The sequence below is a fragment of the Oryza brachyantha genome, chromosome 8, assembly GCF_000231095.2.
Source record: "Oryza brachyantha chromosome 8, ObraRS2, whole genome shotgun sequence".
In the NCBI taxonomy this organism is placed as follows: Eukaryota; Viridiplantae; Streptophyta; class Magnoliopsida; order Poales; family Poaceae; genus Oryza; species Oryza brachyantha.
The window spans coordinates 14,619,173-14,644,045 of NC_023170.2; the positions used below are offsets into that span (position 1 = coordinate 14,619,173).

General features: G+C 40.3%; 4 protein-coding genes across 6 annotated transcripts; 3 read left to right on the forward strand and 1 right to left on the reverse strand.

The window, feature by feature from the left end:
* Positions 1-627: 627 nt before the first annotated feature.
* LOC102711368 (sodium channel modifier 1-like) lies at positions 628-3,327 on the reverse strand. Of its 2 annotated transcripts, XR_005812333.1 has the most exons (4): positions 3,088-3,327; positions 1,792-2,277; positions 1,037-1,240; positions 628-955 (listed from the first exon to the last, which is right to left on the reverse strand). XR_005812333.1 is itself a non-coding variant. In XM_040526826.1 (3 exons), exons 1-3 carry the CDS (start codon positions 3,274-3,276, stop codon positions 1,193-1,195), a joined length of 723 nt encoding a protein of 240 aa, XP_040382760.1. In that variant the 5' UTR covers positions 3,277-3,327; the 3' UTR covers positions 632-1,192. The 2 variants fall into 2 exon arrangements, 1 of the variants encoding a protein (XP_040382760.1); XM_040526826.1 differs by having other exon boundaries at positions 632-1,240.
* Positions 3,328-5,390: 2,063 nt separating this feature from the next.
* LOC107304742 (vegetative cell wall protein gp1-like) lies at positions 5,391-7,150 on the forward strand. Its single transcript, XM_015840153.2, has one exon. It carries the CDS (start codon positions 5,483-5,485, stop codon positions 6,617-6,619), a length of 1,137 nt encoding a protein of 378 aa, XP_015695639.2. The 5' UTR covers positions 5,391-5,482; the 3' UTR covers positions 6,620-7,150.
* A 3,501-nt stretch (positions 7,151-10,651) lies between these two features.
* LOC102711723 lies at positions 10,652-16,781 on the forward strand. Of its 2 annotated transcripts, none has more exons than XM_015840630.2 (8): positions 10,652-10,746; positions 11,801-11,960; positions 12,313-12,398; positions 12,488-12,530; positions 13,703-13,759; positions 13,842-13,899; positions 15,295-16,142; positions 16,225-16,781. In XM_015840630.2, the coding sequence occupies exons 2-8, from the start codon at positions 11,817-11,819 to the stop codon at positions 16,357-16,359; spliced, it is 1,371 nt and encodes a 456-aa protein (XP_015696116.1). In that variant the 5' UTR covers positions 10,652-10,746; positions 11,801-11,816; the 3' UTR covers positions 16,360-16,781. The 2 variants fall into 2 exon arrangements, with proteins under 2 accessions (XP_015696116.1, XP_006659500.1); XM_006659437.3 differs by having other exon boundaries at positions 16,230-16,781.
* A 5,809-nt stretch (positions 16,782-22,590) lies between these two features.
* LOC102699617 (transcription factor bHLH30-like) lies at positions 22,591-23,376 on the forward strand. The gene is made up of 2 exons (XM_040526582.1): positions 22,591-22,761; positions 22,864-23,376. Exons 1-2 carry the CDS (start codon positions 22,591-22,593, stop codon positions 23,374-23,376), a joined length of 684 nt encoding a protein of 227 aa, XP_040382516.1.
* Positions 23,377-24,873: the final 1,497 nt, after the last annotated feature.

Consider the following 24,873-nt stretch of genomic DNA (forward strand, 5'->3'; position numbering starts at 1 on the left):
GGGCTTTTTGCTCTCATATTTTTTTTCTTATGCTAATATATACTTATAAGCCAAGATTTAAATTTAAAATTAATTTTGGGTTTTAGTTATCGTAGTTTATGTTCTAGCCTTTGCACTTAGATCCTAAAAATATCATAAATTATTTTTAATTATTAATGAGCCATTTGGCATATACTTATAGAAAACGAAAAGATTAGGCTGACAAAATAGAGCTATGCAGTACCATGTGAACGTGTTTATAACGAGAAACAGATGTAACACCACCGACTAATAAGATGTAAACATAACATTATCTTCTCAAAGTAGAACGCGTGAAACAAAAATATACCCTATACATACAGCTATACGATATGCTGTTATCTTGTGTGTTTTGATTTGTGATAATGATCATACTACATTAGATGAGAATCGTTGTTGTTTATTGACTACTTTGAACCGTGTTGGAATTGAGCACAAAAGAATATTCGAGATTGTTAACCTGATTGTTGAGTGGAAGGTAAAGAAACTAAGATGTGAATGACTATTTAATTAGTTGTTTTCTCTTTGTGTCGCGGCAATTTGTGCTTGGAGATGAAGTCGGTTTGATTTTGACATCAATTTCAGTTTTACAAGTCTATTGATGCAAATAGCAGGCACACTTCCCTTCCTTCACTTCATGAATCACGGCCAAAAAATTCAGTGTTGTACTACTGCGGAAACAGGCAATGACAACATGGTGGCCTAAATAAAAAATGACCCCACAAAAACATTATAAATGCCGGTCATCTTCTGTGATAAATGTATACAGGCTAAGAGCAGGTCCAGAAATGAAAGCCTTCCGAAATTATCAATCTATAGTAACAACAGAATTACACTTTGTTTCTTGAGTTCCATAAGTTCATTACAGAGGCTTTAGTCCACCCGCAAAGACCATAATCAGTTCGGTAGGGACATTATATTCAGCAACTTATGAATGCTGGGGAAAAGTTGGAAATCAGATAATACAACAACAATGGAACAACTAATAATCCAGCATTGAACCTGTTAGACAAGATACCTGTAGTACAAGTAGCCAGAGAGTATGGCAGGCTGACAACACTGATGAGCAACAATCTTTGAGGGACTCAGAATGCTTTTCATCTGGAGTTGAAATAGCAATTTGAGATTAAAGTCAAACGCATTATCCTGTTGCATCCGAAATGCCCTTAAATGGTTAGCCGAGGCATATGTTGGGATCATCTTCGTCCGAGTCAAATTCTACCTGTCATCAACCATTGCATTCTAATAATCAGTGTAAACTAAAAACAAAGATACTGCTATAAATTTGGATTGCACAGCGCAGAGGAGGAATGAGCTATTCCATTTCAGATTATTTGTCATTCTAGAAAATCTCAGGCCAAATAAGGAGCTGTGGAAAATTACATCATTGACCTCATTAAGTACATCGCAATTGTTTTCCCCAAGCAACCATTGACTCTGATTAACAGTGTGGCTGCATTGATGAAGGGCGGAGAGGGAGGTCACCTCTAAAAACCCTTTGGAATATGAAAATGACAAGTATTTTAATAAAAAAAGTTTAATGTTGGAATGAAAAGTAATCCAAAATGGAGAAAGTATCCTCTATTAGGCCATTGGTCAAAGAAAATTACATCTACTGATGCCACATACCTGTGCGCCATAAAAATATGATGTGCATGATGAGGCTTAGTGTGAAAAAGCTTACTAACTGGGAGTCATTCGTTGCCTATATTATTTTTCTTTCTATATTGCCTAATAACAATAACAAAGGAAAAAGAAAAAAATGTTACTCACATTTTCATCCCTGTACCATCTTCCATGGCCATCTCGTTTCCATCCTGAAGCAGTGAATTTGAGCTCTTGCTCCTGGCGTTTTTGGAAATCTTTTTGCTGTGCAATCATTTTGGTTGCAGTTCTGTCACCAACAAAGAGTTCTCCTTTCACAGTATTTCCACTCCATTTTTTGATTGGAGCACTAGGAGTAACATGGGAGTCACTCAGCGAAGAATTTGATGCCCTCTTCAGATCATGAGATTTCTTGTTGACGTGGTCAATGATAAATCTGCTGGATTGTGCTTCCAAAATAGCTTGTCTTGTCTGCTCAATCAATGGTTTTTCCTTCATATCACTAGACCTAACGTCATTACGTTGATTACCACAATATGAAAAGGAAGCTTCTGGAGAAATAGCTAATCTCTTGTTGATCTCTTGTTGCCTTGATACTTCTTTCTCCCTCAGCTTAGATTGTGCTGCAATGTGCCGTGAACCTTTATTATGCATCTGTTCATGTTTTTTCATTTGGAAATGCAAGGCCAATCAAAGAACACGTGGTCATGATTTTCAACAAGGTAGAACCCAAAAGTGATGCATAAAGAATAGATCGTAGACTAACATCTATATACTTTAAACCAAAGGACCAACTTCACCCCAAGCTCCATTTGTCGAAAAAGAAACTGCATAGCATAGTCTATAGAGCCATACCACTCGATATTTGGAGCAAAAATAGCTAACACACACTTTAAAGGTAACATGGACAAACGAACCAAACCAACCATACACACACAATGCTGCTAATTCAATATGTATTCATGACAATCCAGGAAATTTCACAGCAGAGCTTCACAAACAAGATTTTTTACATTATTCTAGACGGCAACAACTGACAATGATTGTGGCAAAGAAATTCAATACGACAGAACAGCTCCACATCACATGACACCATAGCTTCACAGTGCTAGCCTCTTTAATCAAAGCATCCACCTCATCATACTTAACTTAAGGGGTGGTAGATACTGGCTCATGACACCTACTTCTCTCATACCAATCCAAATTCTGAATCGTTCTTATCGATATTTGGAGCAATCTATTCAGTGGACAGTTTTTTATCGATATTTGAAGCAACCTATTCAGTGACAGTTTCCTAAACCATGGTTCATTCAAACCCCCCAAATAATATCGATTGGTCAAGCCTAGATATTCAACGAACCAGTCCTCGTGCTCACGCACCGTAAGAACACTGCGCGCCAATATCAGGTCGCCAACTACACGATTAGAGTAAAGGCAGGAGGGGGACGGAAGGGGATCGCTTACGGAGAGCATGAGAGGGGAGTCGAGGACGGGGCGGTGGGGGCAGACGAGGCAGGCGAGCTTGCCGTTGGAGAGCCTCTTGAACGAATCGGGCGCGGACGAGGACGGGGAGGAGGGGAGCATGAGGTCGTCGAGGCGGCGCTTCCGCTGCTGCGCGTCGCGCGCCCAGCTGTCCCCGCCGAACACGCTCATCGCGGTGGCCGTGGCCGGCGGCCGCCGCCGGGAGGAGAGGCGCTCGCTCGCTTGACCGGACCGGATTTCGCGCTCCGCTTGGGCTTTTTAAGAAGGCTCTGACTTGACTACGATGGGCCGCATCCCGAAGTGGGTGATTTGGGCCGGGCCCATGATGTGTCAATGGCTCAGTTAACTTTTTTTTTTTTGAAAACAGCTCAGTTAACTTAACTGGGTCAGTCTGGTCTTTAATGCTGTATAGATTAAAGTTTTTTTTATTGGGTTAGTGAAGTAGATTAGTGATAAAATCTATAGTTGACTTGCATACCAAAACAGGCTTGTGTTTTTCCGGTAAAACAAAATCTGATTTTGAACTCTAGAAAATTTACTTGTTTATGTTACATGTACGTGAACAATTTCTTAGCAGTTTGTAGATCGTGGCCACACAGATGGTATTCTTCGAGCGATTTTATTTTGAAGTTCCATCCATGCTCATCAATGCTAAGTAGAGGAAATTTAGTGAAAACTAGAAAACAAACTCAAGGAGAAAATAACTTTACATTAACTAGGTGATATCAAACGTCGGCTCGATCTAGCTTGTTAAAACAATAACATATAGTTTGGCTTGGCTCGTTATCATAATGAGTTATAAGTCTCACTCAACTCAGCTCATTTATCTCACGAGTTTGATCTAAATGGCACATGTGCATGCCATCTCTCTCCTCAGGCACATGCAAGTTGGAGAGTGAGCGGTCGACACAACTAAAGCATGCGTAAAACAAGCAGGGGACAAACAGATGACGATACAATGTTGGTCGAATCACATATAAAGGAGCACTACTCTAGATCGGGACATTCGTTTTCTAGGATGGATTAACATGACCCCTTTGAGATTTCCTCGTCGCTAACAACTCATCTGTTATGAGGCCTACCTCCATAACATGATAACAAACATGCGTTAGCACCCATCCTCATAAGGGGATCATGATAGTGGGGTGGGCTCTGCGGGCGAACCTTGTGGATGATTAAAAGCTCATCATTCTTTCGTAGTATTAGAGTCTTATCGATGACACCTCAGACTCTTATACAGAAGGAGAGTACACGAACAACGGTGGGAAGAAGAGGTAGGATTGTGAAGCCTAGGCAGCAATGTAGGAGATATATTTTCTGCTTGTTGTTTTACCTAATCTCTATTTTCTTTTGTTTCACGTCATTGGCTTTTGGATGATCATTGCATCTTATTCAAATATTTTATATAATTACTAATTATTCTGTTATTGTTTGATTTGCTATTAAAGAAACTCTAAGAGCTATATTTTATATATATAAATCAAATAAGATAAACGATCAAATATAAATCTAAAAATCAGTTTATCAAATAAAAACGACGAGAGGCGCGATGCACTATGCTATACCAATGATTGGCTTAATATAGTCAACAAACTACAATCTTACTCCAGCCTAACTCATTAATAAATTCAAAAGAGATGAGCCGAGCCAAGACGAATAATAGGCCATTCTCAGTGGCCCTTTTATTTGACATTAATTAGGTATCACATCAGATTTTTTTATGATATGACAAGAATTTAATTAGGAAAGAGAAGAAAATTCTTTCATCATAGTGAGAGGCTCATGTCGTTGTTTAGTAAATAAAAGCCGAACGATAGTCTATTGAAACCAAACATTTCTTTCATCTAGATCTTATACGGGGTCCACCTCCTATTTTTCGATCATGTAGCAATTTATATGACATATTTGATCATACTCTCCTGCAGCCTGCAGGAATTTAATGGTCAATCAAGTCTAAAAAACCGTGAAATGAAAAAGATCACCGAAAGATATCTTCTATTTTATAAAGCAAAACTAGAACGCTGAAGTATCACATTTTAGAAACTACCGCGTATGAAATAAAAGGGACCTTTGATAATGCCCTAATACCGACAGAATTTATTTCCAGCCCTGCCATTAACCGAGACATTCCAAACAGTGGAGTAGCCTTTTTTTCACGAGGAAAAATAAGGAATGTACGGGGTGGACGGAGCAGTTCATCCCTATACTGCGACACGGAGATCGAAGCAAAAAGCACAAAACCAGAGATGCCAACGAAAATTGCTGGCTGCTGGGTGCACCCGCAAACCCCACCAGCAACGGGCCCCCCCTCCCCCTCCTCCTTCCATTCCATTTCCCCCGTCCCAGTCAAAATCCCCTGTGCGGCGGCGACGAGGCCATGGATCCCGCCGCCGCCGCCGCCGCGGCGCGGCGGTGGATAGGCGTGGCGGAGAAGCTCCTGATGGCGCGCGACCTCGAGGGGTGCAAGCAGTTCGTCTCCCAGGCGCTCGCGGACGACCCGACTGCCCCCGGCGCCGACGACCTGGCTGCCGCCGCCGACATCCTCCTCGCCGCCCAGCGGCGGCGCCTCCCCTCGGGGGGCCCAAACCCCTACGCCGTCCTGGGGCTCGACTATGCGGACCCGGCCTCCCGCGACCCCGACGCCGTCCACTCCTCCTACCGCCGCCTGTCTCTCCTCCTCAACCGCTCCCACCCCGACCGCCCATGCTTGCATGCCTTCGCCGACGCCGCTCGCCTCGTCGCGGAAGCATGGGCGTTTCTGTTTGACCCCGTCCGCAAAGCCTCTCTCGACTCCGACCTCGACGCCGCGGCGGCAGCCGCACGCACGCCTCCCGCCCCCTGTCCGGAGAAGCAGCACCCGCCGGCACCGCGGCAGCCGCAGCCGCAGCCGCGGTCGCCGCCGCCTGTTCCCGCAGCGCCGCAGGCGTCCTCGGCGGTGACTCCGCCGCCGAAGCCAAAGCGCGGGAGGCCGCCGCGCGCTAAACCCCAACGGACGCCGGAGCGGCGGCAGGAGGCGGAGGCGCCGACCCCGCACGCGGCGACGTTCTGGACGGCCTGCCCGTCCTGCTGCAACCTGCACCAGTACAGCCGCTCCTACGAGGAGCGCACCCTGCTCTGCCCCAGCTGCCGCAAGCCGTTCGTCGCCGCGGCAATGGCCACGCCGCCGCCCATCGTGCCGGGCACCGACATGTACTACTGCTCATGGGGTTTCTTCCCGCTGGGGTTCCCCGGAGGCCCCGCGTTCGCCGGACCAACCAGCTCTTCCCCCACGCAGCAGCAGGCGCCCGCCGCCATGGGATTTTATCCAATGGGGCCCTACCTGCCATTGCCAGGTGAAGGCGGCGCTGTCGAAGGCAATACTGCGGTTGGTGCCACCGCGGACGTTGCCACAGTGAAAGCGCCAGCGCCGGCGGCGCCATTGCCGGTGAAGCCCAAGCATGTAAAGGTTGGGGCAAAGAAGCGAGGGCGGCCCAAAGGAAGCAAGAACAAGCATGTGGTGATCGAGATCAATTAGAATTTTGGCCAAATTTTGCTCTTTGCTAAGCTGATGGTTCTGAATCTGTGTGATAGATTCTCGTTTGCTGATGAGAGTGAGAAAGTGAGGTGAAGAGGATTGCAGCTTCTACTCCAGCAATTTTGGTGATGAACAATTTCCCACTTCTTTCAGTTGGTTGTCAGAACTTAGCTCAGCTGACCCGTGGTAGGTTTATTCAGTGTCCATTAGATGGTAGATTTTGTGTTGTGCCAAGCCACCTCGAGAGCAAGATTTGTTGTAAGATTGTCAAATGGGTAATTCGTAGTTTCGCAGTGCCAAATGTACATTACTTAGGATGATGCAACTGCTTTTAATCTCTGCATGTGTAGCTGAAAATGTACACTAGCAATGAGGTTGCGAGAACTCTGGCTAATTCGGCAGTTTTGAGTTCAATGGCTATGTTATGGAGAACTATGATCTCTGTTTCATATCATAAGACTTTTTAATCTACTGATGAATGTATATAATTTATATATATGTCTATGTCTTATGTTGTGAAACAAAGAGAGTGCAACGCAATTTACTGTTTCCAGTTTCTAATACAGAGACAACCAATGGAGCAAATTCATCAAGTATTATGAGCGAAAACTATTCTCGCTGAGTTTTTTATCCTTGTTAGCTATAGAGATCTTGAAAATTACATCAACTATATATTACTAACTTGTATGGGGGTATAAATAGGTATAACATGTTACAAATTATTCATTCCGGTGGAATGACTTGCCTAATCCCTACTAACCAAGACTAAAATGGTCCACGCAAACAAAATGATATTAGCTTGTACAACGGTTAGGGAAAACAAACAGAGTGAGAAAAATGTTGGACATGATCTGGAGCTTAACATTCTGAAAAGTAATAGGAATCGAGAAAAATGTTGGGTTCTGAGCTTTTGGCTTCTACATTTTCTAGATTGTACAATTACATATTCTCAAAATTTGTGTAGCAATATAAACTATTTAGAGAGCTTTTTAGAGAAATTACAGTTGATAGAAGCTCCCTCGGAGACTCAAATAGGGCCTTAAGAGTCTTAGCGTCGTTTATTAGTAATATTTGCTAACATGGAAGAGAGAAGAGAGATGTCATTCCTATGGTTAACAACGGCTTAACAAAAATTCTTATCCTCTATAAAATGTAAACTTGGTTGCATGAGGGCGGGAAAAATGAAATAATAACAATAAAAAATTATTTTTATGTATTAATGGAGTCTTTGTTGTTTTAACTGTTGTAAGGTACAGTCTCAAAATAAACGTGTATCGTCGGATAGATTATATTGAGCTCTACCTTCATTATCTTATAACAACAACTTACAAATCCATACTTCTTCTGTCACGAAAAAACCAAAGGCAAAATTTGCTACAGGGCATAAAAAACGTGTAATTAGTCGGTGGACACCATAAGATCACGAATTTGCTGCAGGACACCACAAAAATATGGTAATTAGCTATAGGGCACTCCGGCCAATTTTTTATTATTTTCAGAGTCAAAAATTTTAAAAATGACGAGATTGCCCTCGGTAGCCAACCTGTTATGCGCCCTCGCCGCAGCTGGGTCGCCGCCTGCTCACTTGCCCTATAGGCTAGGGTTCGGGTGTGGTGCGGCGCCAAAACCGATTGGGTCTGGTTCGACCGAACCTAGTTAGTATAATGGGTTGACCACTGAGGGCAATCTCGTCATTTTTAAATTTTTTTACTCCGAAAGTAATAAAAAATTGACCGGAATGCCCTATAGCTAATTACCATATTTTTCTTATAGCGTCCACCGGCTAATTACACGTTTTTTCGATGCTCTGTAGCAAATTTTTGCAAAAAACAAATGTATAAATTTGAATATGGACATAGCACATAATTTATTTTTTCTTGAACGGACAGAACTGGGTTTGAGAATTATGTAGGCCGCATTCTTCTCATCAAATTATTCTTAAATTTTTACTCGATTTTTGCACACATGTTTTCTAAACGCTAAATTGTGTATTTTTTTTGCAAAAAAGTTATATATAGAAGTTCATCGTTCACATTTCTAAAGTAGACTTTCATTATTACAACAGTTAATTATATCGAAATACCATTAAATAACTATAAAAAATCAGATAATTTTTAATACTTCGTCTAAACCAAGAACATAGTCGTAGCATTTTCAAATATAAAAAACTTAGGAAATAAAGGATGACCAAAATGCCCCCGCCCTATATTTGCCATGATGTCTCGTCACTTCTTTCTCTCACCCCTCTCTCCACTTGGACACTCCTGCAAGCAAGCATGGGTTTATGCCCCAATGTTCTCCTCCACCTCGTCTTATTAAATATAATCTCCGTCCCAAAATAAACGAATATCTGCGATTTTATTTAGAATTTTTGACTCTTTATTTTATTTGAAATTTTTTTATGATTAATATTTTTATTATTACTACTCCCTCCATATTTTTATGTATGACACCGTTGACTTTTAGGATTATGTTTGACCATTTATCTTATTTAAAATTTATATCCAAATATACAAAATTATAATGCATACTTAAAGATCCTATAATAATAAATCATATTATAACAAAATAATTAATAATTATATATTTTTTGAATAAGACAAATAGTTAAACGTGGACCTAAAAGTCAACGGCGTCATATAAAAAAATATGGAGGGAATACATGTTTTAAAACATGAATAGTACTTTTAGGATTATGTTTGACCATTCATCTTATTTAAAATTTATATCCAAATATACAAAATTATAATGCATACTTAGAGATCCTATAATAATAAATCATATTATAACAAAATAATTAATAATTATATATTTTTTTGAATAAGACAAATAGTTAAACGTGGACTAAAAGTCAACGGCGTCATATAAAAAATATGAAGGGAATACATGTTTTAAAACATAAATAGTACTTTACATGTGACTAATTTTTTAATACATTTTTTAAATAAGAGAATGGTCGTACCAAACTCAGAATTTTTTTTTTAGGAGTAGTAAGGTATAGAGACTCGAGCTCACTCAGGGAGGCATGGCGTGGCTGGCCTGCCCCCACCACCCTCCATCTCGGCTCAAATCAGACCGAAGGCATCCACCACTACTTTAGAATACAGATTAGATAGGAGTGGCAGAAACATCCCGGTGTAGGTCCATTTCTCCCCCACTCAGTTTCTTCTGGTGGCGGATGTAAAATTTTATAATTAGTGGTTTGGAAAATTAGTTGGTTTATAACACAATAGATTATATTTTTATTATTAATATTACAAAAGTATTTCAATTTTTTATTTAATTTATTGTTTTACTTCTAAATAGATATTGAAATTAAAATATTTTTGTTATTAATCATTATATAAGATTCGCACTATAAGCCACTTAGTTTTTACCTAAATTAAACTTCACTAAGTTAAACAAAGTTTATTAAAAAACACACCAACGTCTGCAATATCGCATGAGTTCCTTTAAATTTACAACAAAATATGTCGTTATGATGCATTTATTAGTTAATATAAAATATTTATTTTTTCTAGAGCTCCACAACAATGTTAATGCAATTTTCTATTATTTAAAATTTTATAATTAGTTGTTCGTTAATATCTTCTAAGTTTGACTTATATAAAAAAATAAAAAGTACTACCTCCGTTTTATAATGTATCCGTTTTATAATGTAAGATGTTTGATTATTTTGATTGCAACATTTGACCATTCGTATTATTAAAAAATTTAGTACAAATATAAAAAATGATAAGTTGTGTTTAAAGTTCTTTTGATAATAAAGTAAGTCACAAGTAAATTAAATGATATTTTCATAATTTTTTGAATAAGATAAATGATCAATCAAACATTACCTTATGAAACAGAGCGAGCATGAGGTAAGTATATATTTTTTCTGTTCTAACTCACGATTTTTTTGTCAAAAAAACAAAATGCCGACCAAAAAAAAAAATGCCGCCAGCCTTTTCTTTTCTCCGTCTTCTCTCTCCCCTACGTGGCGGGGCAGCCGGCCGGCGAGCTCCACCTCCGCGCTCTCCCTGGCGGCGGCCCAGGACGGCCTCCTCCTCCTCCTCTCCCCTCCCCTCCCGCCGCCTGCGCCGATCTCCCGCGAGCAGGGGCGCTGTCCTCCTTCATCCTCACCGGTGAGCATCCGTCCATCCACATCCTCTTCTCTCATTTCTCTCTACCCACGCACTTTTTCCTCTTCTGGGATCTGCATGATGAACCCTAGATAGGTTCTCTTCTGGATCTGGCTTAATTTTCCTTAATAATAACCTTAAGGGAGACTAATAGCTGGAACTTTTGTTACCAAAAAAATTGGGGTTCAGCTGAACCCCCATGTCCCAAAATAGATCCAACCCTGGTTTCTCTCCGATTTGCTCGATGGATGTTGAGGTGCTATGTACCATTTCATGGCAGTTCGTTTCAGAATAAGAAAGGAGTAGGGTTCAGCGCCCCCGCGTTCGGTCAAACCATGTCATAGTGATTATAGAAGTTCATTCTGCCTGTTGCATTGATGACGTGGCATCTGGCTGGGAAAACTGATTTGAATGAACATTTGCTTTAGATTGTGGTTTGTAGCGTTGATTTTGGTATAAAACTAACCCTTGAGCATGAAGTCAGCAAAATTAGCTTAAGGCCCCATTTGTTTTAGCTTAGGTTTATTGGCTTAAGACTTTTAAGCTGACTTTTTGGTTTGCACGGTTTGTAAGCATCAAGTTTAACGGTGAAGCCCTACCTTGTAGTTTATATAAGCGTAAAAACCTACTCAGACCTTGCTTTTGGCTTAACAATGTAAGAGTGGCTTATGGCTTTAAAAAAGCCCAATGAAAAAACTGATTATTTGTTTAGGCTTAGGGTTTCTAGGTTATAAGCCGGCTCTTAAGCCCAAACAAAGAGGATCTTAATTAGAGGGTGACTGTGGATAATTACATTTTCTGCATTTTAGCTTTGACCAAATTCTGATTTAGCCTTGGATGTCAAGTGTTATGCTCTTTTTTTATATCTAGGATGCAGTGAGCTTTGCCCTTATAAGAATAACTAGCTTTTATATAGGCCTTGAAGCCATGTTGGTCTTCCTTTACAAATGATTCAAGTTGACCTTGTGATATAATAACATCTTTCCATCAAGTTGATCAGCAGTTACTGTGGAAAATCTATATAACAGTTGTTCTTTCTTACTCTGTGCTGGTGCAGGTTTGAACTGATCATCATGGTGAAAGGAAATGCAGAGAAAGATGATGGCATTCATGAATGCCAATCGATTTCTGATATTTCAGAAGATAACTTGAGGCACAATTTCCGATTAGGAGACATTGCATGGGTTAAGCACAATGGCTCATGGTGGCCAGCACAGGTGTGATGCATACATCCTCCAAACTTTTGCTTTGAGTTCCAAAAGCATCATTCTTTCATAAGATAACGTATGTCCAGTTAACGGCACATTAAAAGCTAGAACAATCTTTCAAGGACGTTATGCAGGCTATATTCTAAGACATAAAAGATTAATGTTGGCTGGGATAACAGATTGACATTTTTAGTTATATGGAATCGATATGAACTTATTTTTAAGGTTCAGATGCTAATGCCACCATGTATATGCATATATGATTCAGAAGCCAAGAAGTGGACTTCTGCTGGCTGCTACTTTGTCCATGAGCCTATTTTTCAAATGTGTATATTTACACTGCTTTTCCCCTGAATTCAAGGTCGTTGATAATTCATGTATCAACAGCAAGCGTAAGAAGGCAACCAAATATCATGTTCCAGTTCGTTTGTATGGCACATGTGTATAGTAAGGGATCTTACTAATGTGTTATGCCCTCTTTTTTGTTCTATGATGATATTCTATTGACAAAAGTGTATTTCTTTTACTATTTTCAGCTTGTATGTAGATCCTTGGAAGTACAACATGGAATTCAAAATGGTATGCACAATCTCTAATTATAAGGATGCTGATATACTTTCACCGCTTCTGTGCTGCTCATTGGAGGTTTGGAAAGAAGCATGTGACACAGTAGACCATGAGTTCCATAACTAAATTCATTATTCAACTAATCGACTCCCAACTGCATTTCAAAATATCAACCATAAAATTCCCAACATTATAAACCATGGTTCAAGCTTTTAACTACATAAATAAAACAAATTTTAACTGCAAATCACAACTTTCAACTACACAAAGCGATTGCTTTCAAATCAACACTTCGATTGCTTCCACTGTGATGTTGGATCTAAGGGCAGTGGTAGCATGTGCAGGACATGAAGTAGCAGTATGACAGTAGAGGAAAAAAATGTGCCAGATCAAGTAAGTGTGAGATAAGAGTGAATGGTGTAGGGAATAGAGAAGTGAAAGGAGATTCACGTTTGATCACAGATAATTTAGCTCTTTGGGGTATAGCCCACTGGATGCCTCTAAATCACAGTTGGACTTCTCTAATCTTCTACTTCCTCTGTCCCAAAATAACTTCATCTTTCAACGTCTTATTTGTTCCAAAATAACTTCATCTTTCAAAAAAATTATTGCATTGGAGTTTGTAAAAGTAGGGGAACAAATGTATTGGGACTAGATAAAGTAGGGATAATAGCATTGAAATTTGATAAAGTGGTGGGCATCCTAGTCCTTTTGCTTTTGTATTGGTACATGTAGGATGGGTGAAAAAATGAAGTTATTTTGGGATGTAGGTAGTAAATGTTATTCAAGGCAACCATGAGATCACTAGTTGCTTGCTTAGCTGCTTGTTGGCTTATAAGCTGTAGCCAGAATTTAAATTGTAGAACTTAATTTAGAGTTGATTTTGGGCTTCTTTAGATTTTTCTATTTTTTAGCCTTGGGTTTTGGACCACAAAGAATATAAAAATAGATGTCCTACCCTAAAATTACTTTTGGTTGCTTTATTTATTTTTCCTTGGCTCACCAGGTTATTGCTTGTATGATAGCAAAACCCAGTTTAGAATGGTTATAATTCAGATGCTTGAAAAATCTGGTTTGGGCTTTCAAACTTCTGAGAAAATATGTGCTATTTGTCTTTTCTCTTGGAAGAGCATCAATCATATTGATATCATTTTATATTTCACATATGGGTTTATTGCATGCAGATGCTGAAGCGAGAGAATAAAAGTGCAATGGAAGCATTCCATGAGGTCTTTAAGAAGGTAGGGCAGTCACCTTTGCATTAAATATGTTATGAGGTACATATTGTTAGCTGTTGAAAACATGTTTAATCCCATAATGCAGGAGCTGTCCTATGTTAACCCACCTTGCAATTCTACCGAAGAAGCTGCCAACTTGAAAGGTGATTTTCTGTTTTTACCTGAAGATATATCATTTACAGGTCCTTTTGTGCTCAGCATGGTGGTGGTTGTGGATATGATCCCCTCATTCCCTCTTTACTACTAGAGTAATTTTTTTCTTGTGTCACCCAGAATTTACACATCTTTTTGCTACTACTCTGTCTGTTATACTTTATGAGTTTGTAAAATGACCATTCCAACCCTGCCTTGAAGCTAAGCATTGTAGACCTTCTGTCAGTGGGAAATAATATCCAAGCGGGTGACTGGATGAGATAGTGAGGCTTATAAAACTGATATATGTAAAAGGATTTGTTCCTTTTATTGTTCTCGCCCTTGCCTTGGATTCCCCTCTTTTGCATGAGATAGAAATAAGGAATTGCAGACAAGACATCTCGCAAACAAAAAATAGTCTAAACAAAAAAGATTTCCAAAATGGATCATAGAGAATTCTAGCAATCGCCAATAAATCGCGGCTTTTTACCAACTTGATGGTAAGAAATCCCGGGACCTAGAAATTCATGGGTCACATTGTCCAGGACTCTGTCTGGTATTTTGGTCTTTTCTGGAATCAACAAGAAAATGATAATCAACTACAGAATAGTAGTGGTAAACAGAAAAGAGCCCTTAATATGTTAATTTGGTAATGATAACAATAGATGAGCAAAATTTAGATGACAGAAGAAAGAATAAGTGCTTTACTAGGGAAAAATAAAAATGTATATGTCAACCGTGCTATTTTCTGTTAATAAAACCCTTGTAAGGGTGCTATAAGAACTTGCTGTATGGAGCAGTGTCACTTCAAAGATAATTGTTTTACATGGTCTTCAAAGTTCAAACATCAGATAATATCAAATATTGCTAAATTGGATATCAGGAACATAACATGCGAATCCACTCATTTTTTATGAACTAGAATTATTTTACGTGTCATCACACCATCTATAAAACAAAAGTGTTTTTTTTTTTTGCTTGGTAAAATTGCAAGCATGTGTAAGTTTAAAACTGTCAATAATTTTGATGATGTCAATTGGGTTCTACAGGTCACATGCCAATGGCACATTGGTATCATTTCCAAACTCATGCCATCTGTTTAGTATTAATCAATTTACCCCTAGAAAATAGTTTTGCTTTTTTTTACTCCCTCCATTCCATAATATAAGGCATTACTATTTTTTTTCTTTGTCCCATAATATAAGGCGTGCATGTGAATATGCATTAACTAACACATTTTTTATCATCAAAACATCCAATCACATTACATGCATGCTTACATGCAAGGTAGTCATAACTCTTTCTTGGTCATCGGGTTAGTGGTGGTTGTGCCTTATATTATGGAATGGAGGGAGTACTTTGTACCTAAATTTATTTTCCTGATGGGGTGACTAACTTGGCCACAGAAAAGACCTCTTCCAAGAAAGTCAGAAAGCAAAAGAGCCTAAAGGAATCACCAGCCACTAAACATATGGGAGAAGATACAAGAGATCAACATAGTGCAGAGCAGCACCAAGAACTTGGGTATACTGCAACAACTGGAGTTGCCACTCGCAAAGGAAGAAGAATGCGAGAACGTTTAAGTCCTGATGGTGAAGGTCAAACCAGTGGTAAAAAAGCTTCTATTGAGGGTTCAAGTTATAAGTCAGAAAAACAAGTTGATTCTGAATATGATGAGGAGCCTTATAAGATGATGACAGGAGGGAGTTCAGTGGCTAGAAGGGAAGGACTGAGACAATCTGCTCGCAAACCCATGAAAGCGTATTTAGATCCATTGGAAGATAGAACATCACCGCTCAGTGATACAAGTGCAAGTGAAGATGCAAATGTAGTGGATAGAACACCAGAGAGTTCAAATCAGCACGAAGATGGTTCAACGGTAGATGGAACTTCGGCTTCTCATGCAGAAATAAAGGCTATGGTTAGGGATATACTGTTCAGTGACATTATTGCCAAGCAGCATGCTGCTGAAATGGCATTTGTAGATGAAGTGATCAATGGAATTTGTGGTACTAGTGAACTAAACATAACTGGTGATAATGCCGCTGTTACAGAGGGTGGGCGAGGCGTCAAACGAAGAGGTAGTAGGGTGGAGGCCAAGTGCAGCAACCTTACGCAGAGATCTAGAAAAGGGCAAACAGATCAAGGAGGTACCAATGGAAAGAAAAGAGCCAAGGACACCCAACAAACCATGAATCTTGGCAGCTGGGAGATTGGCAATTCAGACTCTTTGAAAGGGGCTTTTGATAGTACTGTAAGTAGATTCCCTTGCTAACACCCATACTTCGAAATCTTACAACTTCAATTTAAACACTAACTTGACCACAATCCACCAGAGCAGGGATGCAGCGATGGAGGAACTGGGGCAACTTAGTGCGCGCCAAATCAGGATTATGCAGAGTCTCGCACTGATTGCTCCATCAGGATCCCCGTTTGGCAAAAATGGACCGTTTGCATCAACCCATCGATAATTCTGATTTACTTCCAATGTTCTTGAAAGGTTCAGAGCAGTACTTCTTAACATTTTGCAGTCCTTGGTTCCGCGGCATTTTGGATACAGAGAACCAAAAGCGATCACAATTTATTAACTCGAAGCCGTACACCTTACCGGCTGTTCGCTCAGGTTTTTTTTGGGGTACCTCACGTCGCTGCGTGGTCTACTAGAATGTGGTGCGGTTGCTTTTCTCCGCACAAGAATCGACTGAATTTAACTGGGGGTTAATTGTTAAGCACAGCATTGTATCTGTAAGGCCACAAGATGGTCCAAGTATGGTTGGTGCCAATTGAACTCAGGCATGATACAGCCCTAATATTAAGTTACTAGTAGTACTTAGTCTCTAATTAATGTATCCTCCTTGTCTTCAGATATCAGAATGCACTACCGTTTGAACGAGAGGCTGGCATCAGTTGCTCAATAATGCGTTGGTCTACTGGTAAAAGTTCCACAGTGCATGCAAGAGCTTGCTACAGCAAAGTTGCCATGCCTTGCAATGCAAAACCAGTGTTGACCATTGCAGATTTGCATGTGAGAGTTTCACTTGAGCTTGAAGTGACGACTTTAAACCTAGGAGCAGTGTTTACTCTTGTCTGCTCCTTGACCAACAGAGGACTGATGGATGGTGAAAATCTTCTCTTGAGAAGTTTTGGGTGCCGGTGATGAACGTCGTCAGAGGGACTGTTTCCTCTTCATGCAGAACAATACGCATCTGAGAGCCTGTCGGCATTGACATGACGTCACGTCTGCAGATGATTCCTTCCCTGAACGATCAAAGATAACACGTTCCCCTGTTGGCTGCATGGCGATTGTCAGCTCAGGTCTCCTCACCAGAACATTCCAAGTGCTCACGTCCTAACCTTCTATTACTACCTCCTTATTATCAAAATAGGGTTCACAGGTAATACTATGGGTCCAATAGCGTATGGCATTATGAACAGTGGAGGATCACATTACCTCAAATAAGATTATTTTTTATCCATCTTCTTTGTTTTAAAATAAGTTTATTTTTTAATAATCATTATGCCGGAGTTTGTGAAAATGTGAGGTGATTGTTTGGCTTTTTATAAAAAAGTCAGACTGTATTTTCGCAATAATTTGTAAATTAAATTTTTATATACGTATTCTTAGCAAGCTAAAAACCAAGGCTGAAAAATAAACTTCGGTGAAAAAAACCTCAAAATCAACCTTAAATTTACGATTAAAAATTCAAATTTTGGCTTAGAAGTATAAGCAGAAGCAAACATATATGGGTGGGAATAAATACATTGGGAATACAAAAAATAGAGAATATGCATTGAAATTTGATAATATGAAAGGTATTCTAGTTTTTTTTATTTTTTTAAATTAGTATGTAGTAGATGGGTGAAAAATGAAGTTATTTGGGACAGGGGAGTAGAAAAGTCAAAAATGTGTGCAAATTAATAGTTTTTTCTTAAGAGTATAACCTAACCCTTCAAAAGATAAGTTAAAACTCGATTAATATTAAGAGAGAAAATATGTATGGTTGATGTTTTGATATGGTCCACTTTTTTCGCAATCTGATGTGAGAAGAACATCATGCAAAAGAACAACAATGTGTACTCAGAAAAGAAAAGGAAGAAGAACAATGATGGGGGGATACACAAGCTCATCGAGGTATAATACAACTATATGCTTTTGATATTCTTATATGATTATCATAAAACTCCCATAAAAAAATATTTCTCATGCTTCGTATTATAAGACCTTTTGAGCATGTCTAGATTTATTTATGTGCTAATAAATCTAGACACATACAAAACAAATACATTAATATATGAGTGAATCTGGACAAACTCAGAACAATCTTATAATGTAAACGGGAGAAATATCACGGAGTATTTGTGTACGAAAGGTAACCCCTAAAGTGTGGGTGAAATTTTGCAGGACTATCACATTAAACTTAAAAAATAACTAGATTACTCCCAAAGCACATCTGTTACGAAACAAAGTGTTTTTACAACAAAGATGTAAGCCTTTGCTGCCTGGACAGGGGAGAAAGAACTCAAAAAAAACACCAAAAAAGAGAGAAGGGGAAGAAAGTGAAATGGTCTCTGGCCTCGGTTGGCCAGGCCGGCCAGCGTACGCATGAGAAGCCTGACCTGTCACTGCCCCTCTCTCCGACTCTCCCTCTCTTCTCTTTTCATCGTCCGCTGCTGCTGCTGTCCCGATTGCGTTTTTTTTTTCTGTAAACCAAAGGGGGGGTGGTGGTGGTACTGCGTGCTGCGTCGCGAGGGGACACGCCATAAAGGTCACGGTTAACCTGTCCCTTGTCTCTCGGTTAAACCGGAGGCTGCCGTGGTGGAAAAAAGGAAAGAAAGAAAGAAAGCTGCTGCTCCAATGCTCCATCCATCCGGCATTTCACTGGAGCGACGCCGGTGAAAACGGCACCGAAAAAGCTCGAGGAGATGAGAGGAGAGGGGTTTTTTTGACCACTGTTTGGGGGTATGCAGAAGCCCTGTGCCGCTTGTCTTGGACATTATGAGGTTCTCGTGTTATTGCCAGAGGGGGTCGAATGACCACACATCGTCTACACAGCCCTGCACGAGGCAGTAGGTATCGATGGCACGACGGTACTCCCCTCTGTCACAAACATATGTTTTTTTAGGTTGCTAAGAGCAAACCGAGCAGATCATTTATACTATCCTCCATACCTAGTGGCAAATATCATGGTCGATGGTTTGCATCATTAGTAGAAAAGTTATAGGAGAAAAGGCTTGATGCTTCTTATTAATCAAGTGTGATGGGATGCCAGAGGATGATCTAGGTAAGATGGAAAAAAATAAATTCGATGTGGTTGATGGAAAAATAGTTATGTTGAAATCCTTACCTTGTGAATAAATTTTAAATGTTTAGAATGTTAGTATTTGTAGATAGATCAAATAGAAATTGGCTTTTATTATTTTTCACATTGTATATTAGTGTTGACAATATGCTATGAAGTTTATGGGCAATCAAAAATATGCAACTATTGACTATATTGAATATTTTCTACTTTTCCTTCTCACTTCTTAGTTTCATTATCTCTTTTTCTTCACTGGTACTCTAATAACCTTTGGTAAGGGATAGGTGTTGAAGACTATATATGTATCTATGTGAAAAATGTGATTTCTCATGGTTTAGGGTGTAAGTATGTTGACAAGCGATCTGTATATAGGTTATTTTAAACGGATTAAGATGCTAACTCTATGAAAGGAAAATGATTTATAAAGTGTGTTGGCAGGTTAGCTCACCACTCCCCTACTCATGGTAGCTTGGCATGGCATCAACATAGACAAGCTTGTAGTGGGAGATAGATTTTCATCCATGGGTTGGATATCCACTCCTTTGCATCACATCTAAATAATCATAAAATAAATTATATATCACTCTATAAATATGTTAGTTCAAATTCGACTTCTATAATTTTTTAAAAACAAATTAAACTAAAACTACTATGTGTACATTAACACTTCAATTTTTAATAACTATTTATGTAACATACCAGAAGGAGTGGATATCGAATCGAGTGATGAAAATAATTTTCCCCTGTAGTGATAGGATAATTGTGGACAAGCTCACGCTGATAGAAGTCTAGTGAAACAATATAGATGAATCCTCAGCAAAGTTGCACAATCTGGATAAGTTTGCAGGAAAGATGGTGGCACTACCGGTAGCAGTTCAAAGTTGCCTTCTCCCCGTAGAAAACTGGAGATGTAGTAAAGAATAGAGAAATAGGTGTTCTACGTTGCTTTGTACTGCTAATGAAATTAATCTAAATTATTTTTTAATTAAATTTATTTAGACTATCACTGGTATTAGAATATTTTTACTGGTAGTAGTGGTCGAGATTATTGTATCGATGATAATACTGATAGAATAATATTAACGTTAGAATAATACATGGAGTAATTTTGGAGTTGCGGACAAAATTGATCTATAAAGGCGGGAGTGTATCATAAACTCGATGTTAGTTGTATGATCTGACTATTGATTAGATAAATCATATTAATATGATCACAAATCCACAACAGCGTAGACCATGTTAAAAGCATGTATATTCTGCACGGTGTGAGACTCCAGCAAGTATAATAGTAAGCTATAAACCGATTAAATGCTGAGACAGAGAAAAGATAGGAGAAAAGAGAGGAGAAGCGGGTTGTCAGTTTACAACCAGCTCAAGCACAAGAACAAATAAACTCTGTGAGAGATATATGTGGGTCTTGTATATTAATGATGAAGAGTGACTACTTTGTAGGTAAGCTAAGAGAATACTACATAGAGTCTTACAGCCAGCTTGCTGGCTATATTATTAACCTTGCTCTAATACAATCCACTTTTATGATCCCAAATTTTGGATTTGTCAAAACAAGAAAAAGCTACGGCTGAAACCTACTCGATATTGCATAATGAATTTTAAAATTATTAAATCATAACAATTATTTAACTTTTTTAAAAAATATTTAATAACAATAGCTGTGCAACTTATGGATTACGAACTAGTCTAGCTAACAATGTCTTTGGATCAATGTATAGCTTTTGGTCCCTCCGTAAACTAATTGACCCCTAAATGGGGACTGAGACCTGGTGCAGTCGTAATGCCAACTGCAAGTTAAGGACTGCACCGAATCTCAACCGTCCATTTTTCCAACCAAAGGCCACGATGCGATGCTACAGTACCAGTGCGCTACAGTGTCTCTTTGACCGTGTTTTCGTATGAACAGTGCCTCGCACTTTTTTGGACCGTTGGATTAGGATCAAACAACTATATTGTGATTGTGACTGCATAATTTGCAGTCATAGCATAGACCGCATGGGATCCAAATCCCCTAAATGGAGGCATCTTCAACAATTACTCCGTGAAACGTCAGATCATTAATTTGGGGTACGTAATTCAGTTATTGTTTTCTTATTGTCCAACAACTTAGGTCCGTTTAGTTCCTAATTTTTTCCCAAAAATAACACATCAAATCTTTGGATACCTAAATAGAGCATTAAGCATATATGAAAAAAACTAATTACACATTTATGGAGAAAATCGTGAGAAGAATCTTTTGAGTCTAATTAGTCCATGATTAGCCATAAGTGCTACAGTAACACGCATGTGCTAATGCTAGCTTAATTAGACTTAAAAGATTCGTCTCGCGGTTTCCAGGTGAGTTATGAAATTTGTTTTTTCATTCGTGTTCGAAACCTCTTTTCGACATCCGATCAAACATTTAACTTGACATCCAAAAATTTTGTTTTTGCGAACTAAACATACCTATACCTGTGGGAAGGGAGAAACTCCAAATTCCCCTTACTAAAAATAGGAATGTAAAATTATAGTTGGATATAGTATATGCTGAAAGAGAAACAAGTATTTAACATATATTAATAAAACATAGTCGAGTATGACATTGAGAATGTAATATAGATAATCTATCGGAGCACAAATAAATTGATTTTTATAATCACTTAAATAAAAAAAACTAAATTTAGATGAGGCCTTAGAAATGCTGCCGAGCATTTTAGGCCTTGATTAGTTCCCAATTTTTTTTTCAAAAACATCACATCGAATTTTTGAACACCTAAATAAAGTATTAAATATAGATGAATCAAAAACTAATTACACAGTTACAGAAGAAATCTTGACACGAATCTTTTAAGTATAATTAGTCCATGATTAGCCATAAGTGCTACAGTAACCAACATAAGCTAATGACGGATTAATTAGGCTTAAAAGATTCGTCTCGCGGTTTCTAGGCTAGCCGTAAAATTCGTTTTTTCATTCGTGTCCGAAAACTCCTTCTAACATCCGATCAAACATTTAAGATGACACTTCTCTAAAAAATTTTCTCAATCTAAACAGCCCCTTTTCTTTATCGCCGACGCGCGCTTTTGACTGAGCAGCCGACAAATGACGTTCAAAGGAGGGGCATCCCCAGCAGGAATTCTGAAGAAATCCCCAATCCCAAAGGCTGCCACTCCCGTCCCTGACGCCTCGCACCGATCATCCCAGGCGCCATGTCCCTCCCCTGTCCCCCCCTCCTCGCCATTGCCCAAGCTTTCTTTATCCTCTCCATCCATCCATCTCCCAGCTCAATCGCGCCAAGACTGCCGTCGTCCTCCCCGTGTCGGCGCCATGCAGTGAGCGCGGTTTCCCGCCTCCTATCTTTTAAAACCCCATATATACTACGTGCTCGCACCACGTCGCCACGCGCGCGCAATGGTGACGGACGGGGAGTGCTCGGCGGCGGCGGCGGTGGCGAGGAAGGGGGGGCAGCAGCAGCAGCAGGCGGTGGTGGTCAGGAGCCACAGCGAGGCGGAGCGGAAGCGGCGGCAGCGGATCAACGCCCACCTCGCCACGCTTCGCACCCTCGTCCCCTCCGCCTCCCGGGTACGTACGTACGTATGTTGCACGAAACCAGCTACGTAGTACGTCGCTAGCGCATGGCCGGCGCCTGACGTCCAGGTGTGCGTGCGTGCGCCGTACGTGCAGATGGACAAGGCGGCGCTGCTGGGGGAGGTGGTGCGGCACGTGCGGGAGCTGCGGTGCAGGGCGGACGACGCGACGGAGGGCGTCGACGTCGTGCCCGGGGAAGGAGACGAGGTGGGCGTCGAGGAGGAGGAGGATGCGGGCTGCTACTGCCTCCCGGCCGACCGCGGCGTCGGCGACAGGCGGTGGCGGCGTCGCGTCAGGGCGTGGGTGTGCTGCGCCGACCGGCCCGGCCTCATGTCCGACCTGGGCCGCGCCGTGCGCTCCGTCAGCGCGCGGCCCGTCCGCGCGGAGGTCGCCACCGTCGGCGGGAGGACCCGCAGCGTCCTCGAGCTCGACGTCACCTGCGGCGACGCGTCCGCCGCCGCCGCCACCGACAACGACCGTGCCGTCGCGCTGTCCGCCCTCCGCGCCGCCCTGCGCACCGTGCTGCTCAACCGGGAGGAGCTCCTCGCCGCCGCCGCCGCCGCCGAGGGCTACAAGCGCCCGCGCTTCTCGCCGAGGTGTAGTACGTAGCCCCAGCTAGCCGCCGCCGTAGCAACGACCGTACCGGCCACTCGAGCTAGCCACTCTACACTATGCTTAGGTAGGCGGCAAAACGAAGCTAAGCTAGGAGAACAATGGTGATGCTGATACACTCCTGGACACTGCGACTACCGGTTTCGTGTCAGGGCTAGGTTGGCTTTTGTTTTGTTTGTACTACGGTATCCTTGCCTTCCTTCGTGTCTAGTACTTCCAATTCAAGGGTAGCCGTGGATTTTTGTGCTTAACTTTTGACTATTCGTTTTATTTTAAAAATTATAAAAAAACTAAAAAATAGTCACATATAACATTAAAAATACTCTATCTGTTTCATATCATAGGACTTTCCGAGTTTGTCTAGATTCATCTCTTTATCTATATATATATAGTCTGTATATATGTCTAGATTCATTAGCATACGTATGAATCTAGGTAAGCCCAATAAGTCTTATAATACAGAACAAAGGTAATACTAATCATAATTTCTTTTAAAGTCAAACGTTAAGCATAGATGGTACAAAACTGCGATCTTTGTGTGCGGAGGTAGTACTAGGCAGCAGGTAAGTGTACTTAGCAGCCAGTATCAGTCAAGTAGACTTGTCAGCTGGTATACTATTGCACGGTACGTTGTAGTGTTGCCCAAGTTGCAACAGTGGAAATGCCTAGAGCTTGGAAGGGTGTGGTGCACTTTTTGTCCACCAAGTAGTTCCAAGCATTTGGGTCTACTGCACAGCACATGGATTCTTTTGTGTGTTTGCCGGTGTGGTGCAGCCAGCAGCAGGAGCAGAGTGTGTACTGGTACGAGCCTACTACTACAACAACAACGCGGCTAGTAGTGCTGCTAGCTCCTGTTGCTCCGGTGTTAATACATGCAGGAGACGAGATAATGTGATGCAGATGCATGATAACCTAAATGCAATGTTGCAACTGCACGTGCAAAGCCGTAGTAGGAGTATCCGAAGGAAATTGAATGCCGAGGTATAGAGCTGATCGGCTGATTGCTTACCGGAAGAATAAGCAGTAGATCAGCATTTCATTAATTAATTATTAACTACAGAAAACTTGAAAATTGTAATGATAACCATTTTAAAACAACTTTCTTATAGGATTTTTTCAATAAATAATACATAATGTAGCAGTTTAAAAAACGTGCGCACGAAAAACGAGTTAATCAGTGTTAGTAAACGGATAAAAAGAATGCGGGGGAACTAATAAATATTTTGTTGTTAAAAACTTTTACATATCTATAACTACTCAAAAGCAATAATTATAAATAAACTATAAAGGAAAACCTATAAAATCAACTTCAAAATTAAGTTTTAAAATTCAAAATCTAGCTTATAAGTATAAACAGAAACAAAACAATGACGTGTGAATAGGGGTTGTCCTTCTAGCAGAGGTTTGGTTGTTATGGCCAGGTAAAATCATCTTCAACAGACAACCCAAATTAAACCCTCCAAATACCAATTTGGTCACTCCCTATTTCATTTA

Bases quoted from the DNA above. Each gene is read 5' to 3' on its own strand.
- LOC102699617 (XM_040526582.1), top strand. From the start codon at position 22,591: ATGGTGACGGACGGGGAGTGCTCGGCGGCGGCGGCGGTGGCGAGGAAG. The intron at 22,762-22,863 runs GTACGTACGTAC...CCGTACGTGCAG, and splicing joins TCGTCCCCTCCGCCTCCCGG to ATGGACAAGGCGGCGCTGCT.
- LOC102711723 (XM_015840630.2), top strand. From the start codon at position 11,817: ATGGTGAAAGGAAATGCAGAGAAAGATGATGGCATTCATGAATGCCAA. The intron at 13,900-15,294 runs GTGATTTTCTGT...ACTTGGCCACAG, and splicing joins AGAAGCTGCCAACTTGAAAG to AAAAGACCTCTTCCAAGAAA. The intron at 16,143-16,224 runs GTAAGTAGATTC...ACAATCCACCAG, and splicing joins AAGGGGCTTTTGATAGTACT to AGCAGGGATGCAGCGATGGA.
- LOC102711368 (XM_040526826.1), bottom strand. From the start codon at position 3,276: ATGAGCGTGTTCGGCGGGGACAGCTGGGCGCGCGACGCGCAGCAGCGG. The intron at 2,278-3,087 runs GTAAGCGATCCC...AAACATGAACAG, and splicing joins ACTCCCCTCTCATGCTCTCC to ATGCATAATAAAGGTTCACG. The intron at 1,241-1,791 runs GTGAGTAACATT...GGTTGATGACAG, and splicing joins GATGGTACAGGGATGAAAAT to GTAGAATTTGACTCGGACGA.
- LOC107304742 (XM_015840153.2), top strand. From the start codon at position 5,483: ATGGATCCCGCCGCCGCCGCCGCCGCGGCGCGGCGGTGGATAGGCGTG.